Here is a 7,435-nt window from a genome sequence, read left to right on the forward strand (position 1 = left end):
AGAAAGCAAATGAAGACGAAGGCAAGAATGATGTAAGCATGAGGGGCAAAGGCCTTAAAAAGCCTAGTTGGCGGTTAATCATAGTCGTCCGATCAAGGGTTTAAGAAAGCGAGGCTTAATCTGGGCTGTCAAATTTTAAAAGGTAGTCGTCATATCAAAGCCTAATAGTTGTCTGTCACATCACACATTCGACGACAGGGGATCACGACACGTGGCATTCGATCACATGTGGCATTAATGAGGAATGAAAATTATCAAGAGGCATATGATTAAAAAGCATGCTCGGCGTACTTTGCATTAATGGCAAGGGATTTTAGCGATTTCTAAGAAATCATGGTGACATCAGTAGTAATTAAAATGCACTAAGTATGGGTGATCGCTCAGGAAAGAGATTAGAAAGGAGCTAACAAAAAGGCTAAGTGTCGTCCACGTCGAGTCCGAGCGATATCAATCTCGGAGTCTCCCAATCGAGAAGATATCAGCTTCTAGAAGAGTTATAAGAGAAGTGATTATGCAAGCCGAATGGCGGCCCAAAACCCTAGAATGCCCAGACTAGTTGTAAAAAAAAGTACTAATTGTCTAGTTAGTCAGACTTATAGCTTCCTTCGACTAGACTTGAAGGGAAGGCTTGTGATACGGTGATGAAGATGGGCCCCCCAAAAGTGGATCAAAGTAGTGAAGACCAGCTGATATGGAGGTCAAAGTCACACAGTCAAAGTCGTAGGGTCGGGTAGATTATGAAACCACGGACTGTGGATGGCTTAACTGGCCTCTCGAGCTGGTTAGACGTGAAAGGCCAACTAGACCATCTGAGCAGTCGCCCTCCCCAACTTGTAGCTGAGGTCCAGAGCCGAATACTAAGTCACCAAGCCCACCGCCCTGGCCGATCAGACCTTCGATCCAATCGGGCATAATGCACCCCTCTGACGATAATAGAGCCAAGTGAACAACAGGTCAACCACCTCACTATGGGTGACGTCTCGGCCAAGTGGCCCCCAGTCGGCCCACAGCGAGACCCACAAACATACCTTATCATACTCTTTTGGAAGTTTGTGCTACCGACAACAAAGAATATCCAGCAAGTAAATAGTACTTTAAAAGCTTTTAGCCTGTCACATCAGATATTTACATGTTCCCTTGAGGAAAGGTGTCAGAGACAACTTTTTGACTTGTCTTAAGATGCTTTGGAAAGTATGATATGCTTTAGGATACGTGCACAAACGCTTCAGTGGCACTATAAAAGGGAGTCTTCATCCATAGGTGGAGATATGCGATGCTTCATTTGTGAACACACTCATTGCTACAGTCTTTTACTGTTCTTCTTTTCCTCATACATGGATCGTTGACTTGAGTCTCGGAGGGCCAATATCGGGGACCCCTTTCCTGGTCCAACACTAACGCTTCTAGTTTTGCAGGATAGCGAGGAGTCTTCTTCTAGTCAACAACAAAGTCACATTCTCAGTCAATCGTTTTCTCAGCTTTCGGATAAGATTAGATGCAAAAAGAGCAAAGCAAGACAAAATATGGTTGTTCTTAAAGTGTTAATAAAACTCTAAAAAATGTGAAAATAGGAAGAAGATGCGAGGGCTGAGAGCTGTTCTTATTGTTGGAAGAGGATAAATGCTACGTTTCTTAATTGTTGGAGAAGAGAAAAGAGAAAATAGAAAAGAAAGAAAATTCTTTTGGTGGTTGAGTAGAGGAAAAGAAAAAAAATTGTATGTTTATATAGAAGAGAAGGAGAAGAAGTAGATGGGGGCAAAAAGAGGAAAGGAAGAATAAAAAAAAAATAAAAGATGGGCGAAGGGTGGTATACTTTACCACGGGATTGCAACATGTGAACCGAAATAATGGAAGAGAACAAAATAAAATAGAAAGTTTTCTAAAAAGATATTCTAATTTCATTTAAATCAAGTTTAAATCTGGTTCCATCATAACTTAACCAAATAACCCTAAATAAATTCTGATTTAAATTAACGTAGTTCTTATTTTCGTACTTATCCATTAAATTTAGTTCGAATCTGATTTAATTTTATTTTACACCCTCATTTTATATTTTTACAATTTAAATTAATCATTTATTATTATATATTTTATTTTTAAAATTTAATACTTAATATTTCAACTTTCAAATTATAATATTTTCTAATAACAGTTAGATTGTGGACTGATTAATTTTAGTTTATGGCAATGGACAATGATGAATGGACCGATCCATCAAAGTGACAGTGAGAATTTCTAAATATATAATATTATTTTTTTAACATAGAGATGATCGCACCCCTCTTTTCGACGTAGATACACCCTGACTCTATATATAAATTTAAACTGGATTATAACCCTTAAAACTTGTTTGCGTCTATGATTAATTGAAGTGTTATGGGCACTTAATCACGAATTATTTATTAATAACGGCTCTGACTCTACATTTGTGATTCGCTCCATTGCAAGAATTCATAGGTCAGTATTTTTTTTTTTTCGTTGTGTATTTCACCTTTTACATGTCAAGGGTCAACTCCGCCCATGATGACCAGTCATGACCGGTCCCAAGCCCGGATAAAGGAGGAGGGTTGCGTTAGGTTGCCAGCCAGCGTCAAACTATGGCAAAATTTCATGAATGAATCCATTAAACTATTGTGCTAATGCTAGGTTGTTCCCCGGAAGGAACGCGTTGCAGGGTCCGACTGTAACGTCTCGGCAAGGACCGCTACATCTCCAGAACTCGGGTGTAGTGATAAATATGCAAGAGTTCGCGTTACAGGGTCCGACTGTAACGTCTCAGCAAGGACCGCTACATCTCCATGAGAACTTGGGTGTAGTGTTAAATAGGCAAGAGTTCTCACACCATAGGTTAGATAAGAACAAATATGATAGGAAAACTAATAATCTAAGATTTGGAACATGGAATATAGGAACTCTCACTGGTAAATCAATGGAGGTAGTAGATATGATGATTAGGAGAAAAATTAATATTTTATGTGTACAAGAGACAAAATGGACAGGTGAGAAGGCAAAGATGATAGAGAACTCGGGTTTTAAGTTATGGTATACTGGAAAAAGTAAAACAAGAAATGGAGTGGGTATTATTGTAGATAGTTTGTTAAAGGATGAAGTTGTAGGAGTAGTTAGAAAAGGGGATAGAATTATAACTCTTAAGATAATAGTGGCGAAAGAAACTATGAACATAATTAGCGTATATGCACCACAGGTAGGATTAGATGAAGCTACCAAATTAAGGTTTTGGGAGGACTTAGATGAAATATTACAAAATATTCCACCAAATGAAAGGATTTTAATAGGAGGTGATCTAAATGGACATGTCGGAGTGAAAAATGAGGAATATGAGAGAGTACATGGGAGTTATGGGTTTGGAACGAGAAATGAGGAAGGGAAAACTATATTAGATTTTGCGATATCATATGACCTTATATTAGCTAATACGTTTTTTAAGAAAAGAGAAGAACACTTAGTCACATTCAAAAGTGGGAATAATAAATCACAAATTGACTTTCTTATGGTTAGGAAGAAGGATAGAAAGATTTGTAAAGGTTGCAAAGTCATCCATGGAGAAAGCTTAACTACCCAACATAGGGTAGTAGTGTTGGATATACGTCTCAAACATAGTATCAATAGAAAGAAAATATATACAATTCCTAGAATTAAGTGGTGGAAGTTAAAGGATGGGAAACAACATATATTTAAGGAGAAGGTAGAAGTACAAGCATTAGGTGAAATATACGATGACTCTAATACAACATGGGATAAGATGGTATCAAAGTTGAAAATAGTAGCTAAGAGTGTCCTCGGTGAGTCAAAGGGGCATGCACCGCTAAGTAAAGAATCTTGGTGGTGGAATGAGAAAGTACAAGAGAAAGTGAGGGAAAAACGAATAGCTTATAAGGAATTATATATTTGTAAGAACGAGGAAAATTTAAAAAAATATACAATAGCCAAGAAAGAAGCTAAGAAAGTAGTGAGTGAAGCAAAAAATGAAACTTTTGAACGGTTATATCAAAAATTGGATACAAAAGAAGGGGAAAAAGATATTTATAGAATAGCTAAAGCGAGAGAAAGAAAAACAAGAGATCTTAGCCAAATAAAATGTATTAAAGATGAATGTAATAGGGTATTAGTAAGCGATGAAGAAATAAAAGAGCGGTGGAAGAGGTATTTTCATCAACTTTTTAATGAAGGTTTAGGAGACCAACTTAACTTAGGTAATTTAATTAGGTCAATGAGCATCGAATTTTAATTTTATCGTAGAATTCAAACTTCGAAGTAAAACAAGCTTTAAATGAGATGCACAATGGAAAAGCAGTTGGACCGGATGATATTCGATAGAGGTATGGAAGTGCTTAGGAAACAAGGTATTGAATTTACAAAATTATTTAACATGATATTGAAAACAAAAAAAATCCCATGTCATTGGAGGATAAGTACTCTAGTTCCTTATATAACAAAATTTGTGAACTATAGGGTATTAAACTAATGAGTCATACTATGAAACTTTGGGAAAAAGTGTAAGAAAAAAATTAAGGAAGGAGACCATAGTGACAAAAATCATTTGGGTTCATGTTGATGATAGAAGCTATACATCTTCTTAGACAATTAATTGAAAAATACGAGGAACAACAAGATCTACACATGGTATTCATTGACTTAGAAAAAGCTTATGATAGAGTCCCAAGAGAAATTATATGGAAAATTTTAGAAAAAAGAGGTGTTAGCGTAATATATATTGAACTAATTAAGGATATGTATGAGGATGTAACGACCAGAGTAAAGACTTCAGGCGGAGTAACTGAAGCATTTCCAATAAAGATAGGGTTACATCAAGGATCAACTCTAAGTCCCTATCTTTTTACACTAATTATGGACGAACTCACTGCGCACATTCAAGACCATGGTGCATGTTGTTTGCAGATGATATTATTTTGGTAGATGAGACACATGAAGGAGTAAATGCTAAGCTAGAATCTTGGAGGAAACACTAGAAGGGAAAGGTTTAAGCTTAGTAGATTAAAGACGGAATATATGGAATTTAAGTTTAGCAATATTAGAAGTAATGAAACAATTGTTAAGATAGGAGAGGACGAGTTGCTGGGAACCGAGAAATTTAAATATTTAGGATCATTTTACAAAATGATGGAGGGATTGAGAGAGATGTCTTACATAGAATACAAGCAGGATGGGTGAAATGGAGGGCGTCGAGTGTTTTATGTGACCTAAAGTACCTCTTAAACTTAAAGGTAAGTTCTATAAAGCATAGTTAGACTTGCTATGTTATATGGAGTGAATGTTGGGCTATGATTCGAGCACATGAGCAGAAGATGAGAGTTGCAGAGATGAGGATGTTAAGGTGGATGTGTGGACATACGAGGATGGACAAAATAAGAAATGAGAGCATTAGAGAGAAAGTAGGAGTTGCATCTATTGAGGAAAAACTCAGAGAGACACGTTTAAGATGGTACGGACATGTACTTAGACGACCAATAAATGCTCCAGTTAGGCGATGTGAAACTATGATAAACATGCATATAAAACGAGGAAGAGGAAGACCAAAAAAGACTTGGTTAGCAACAATAAAACAAGATAAAATTTATTTAAATATAGATGATGATATAATAGGAGATAGAGCTCAATGGCGTAAAAGGATTCATACAGCCGACCCCACTTAGTGGGAAAAGGCTTGGTTGTTGTTGTTGTTGTTGTTGTTGTACATGTCAAGGGTCATTTGTTATGATAAAATACTTTTTATAATTTATATACTTATAACCTGATTCAGGAGGAGCGACATAACCTTCCTCTAATAAATAAGTTTTTTTTTTTTATCTTGTTCAAAGATCCCAACTTACTTTTGAAAGTTTAACACTAATTAAAACCTTCTATCAAGTCAAATCAGGACTTTATATTGGCTCCATTAATGCTTAATGCAACATTTATGGTCCAATGTCCATACCGATACTTCTGTTCAAATGCTAAAAACTCCAAAGCAATAAATATCTTACGTCGACGCCTTGACCCAACTAAATCTCTCAAATCTCTCGGCCAATAGATTTTTAGGTACGTGGTCTTAGAAAATTGTTGACTTTTTAGCCGCCGTTATTTTTCCTTCGACGACAATTTGCCGTTTAATGAATCTTATTCTTTGACCAACAACTCGATTTATATTCGACGCGAAAAGCTTGAGAATTATTGAAGGAATTGGAGGATGAACATGGCTGATCACCTCAACAGCATCCCGCCCTTCTTCTTGTGTCCAATCTCTCTCCAAGTCATGGATGATCCCGTCACCGTCGCCACCGGCGTCTCCTACGACCGCAGCAGCATCAGCCGTTGGCTGGTCGACCACGACAAGTGTCCGGTCACCAACCAGCGCCTCGCCGATCTTACTGTCACCCCAAACGACACCCTCCTCCGCCTCATTCGCTCCTGGTCCGCTGCCGCCAACGCCGCCGCAGCCGCGGACTCCATCCCGGAGATATTGGAGATTCTCCGCGATCTCAATGACCAATCGGCTCATTCCGTCTGTAAATTTAGAGCTCTCGAGAAGATCAAGATTCTTCTTCTCGGCGGCACTGACGGCGGATGTATTGAAACAGTTCGCATGGAGAAAGCGGGCGTGACTTCTCTTGTGGCCTCGCTGATCTCCCGTCCGTCGTCACCGACGGAAATCACTGACGACTTTATTATACTAATCAACGAGGCGGCCGTCACGCTGTACCTCCTCAAGCCGTCGCCGGAGACGCTCAAGGCAGTCTCCGAGCGCGACGGCGGCGAACTCATCAATTCCCTCGCTTCCCTCCTGCAACACGGGTCGTACGAGGGCAGAGTCCGCGCGGCTCTGCTCCTCCAGTCGGTTTTCGAGATCGTCGGCGAGGAGTTCAAATCCAGGCTGCCTTTCGATGTCATCGAGGCCGCAGTGGAAGTTCTTAAGGACCAGAACGTTAGCCGGAGGACGACCATGGCGCTCCTCGCCGTCCTCCTCGAGGTGCTGCCGCGGGGCAAGAACCGGTGGAAGGCGGTGGAGGCAGGGGTGGTGGAGGTGATGGTGGCGCTGCTGGTGGAGGATGGCGCGGGGGACAAGAGGAAGTGCGAGGCCATGCTGGCGGTTCTGGAGCTGGTCTGCGGGAAGGCGGAGGGGCGGGCGGAGCTGGTGTCTCACCCGGCGGGGTTGGCCACGGTGGCGGCGAGGTTGGTGGGCGTGTCGAGCGCGGTGACGGAGCGGGCGATGGCGGTGCTGGGGCTGGTGTTCAGGAACTGCAGTGGCGTTGCGGTGGTGGAGGAGCTGGTGCAGGTGGGAGGAGTGGCGAAGCTGTGCGTGGTGGTGCAGGTGGAGGAGAACAGGAGGATCAGAGAGATGGCGAAGAGGATTCTGGCGATGCACGTGAAGGAGTGGATCAAGTCCCCTTGCTTTCCTTCTTATCGCTTACCATGA

At 40.5% G+C, this 7,435-nt stretch overlaps 1 protein-coding gene across 1 annotated transcript; it reads left to right on the forward strand.

Annotated features, from left to right (window-relative positions):
• The first annotated feature begins 6,214 nt into the window (after positions 1 to 6,214).
• Positions 6,215 to 7,435, forward strand: LOC122010487 (E3 ubiquitin-protein ligase PUB23-like). The gene has a single exon (XM_042567026.1). The coding sequence runs from the start codon at positions 6,215 to 6,217 to the stop codon at positions 7,433 to 7,435; it is 1,221 nt and encodes a 406-aa protein (XP_042422960.1).

This window comes from Zingiber officinale, chromosome 8A (assembly GCF_018446385.1).
Source record: "Zingiber officinale cultivar Zhangliang chromosome 8A, Zo_v1.1, whole genome shotgun sequence".
Lineage (NCBI taxonomy): Eukaryota > Viridiplantae > Streptophyta > Magnoliopsida > Zingiberales > Zingiberaceae > Zingiber > Zingiber officinale.

Coding starts and splice junctions, on each gene's coding strand:
- LOC122010487 (XM_042567026.1), top strand. CDS start 6,215: ATGGCTGATCACCTCAACAGCATCCCGCCCTTCTTCTTGTGTCCAATC.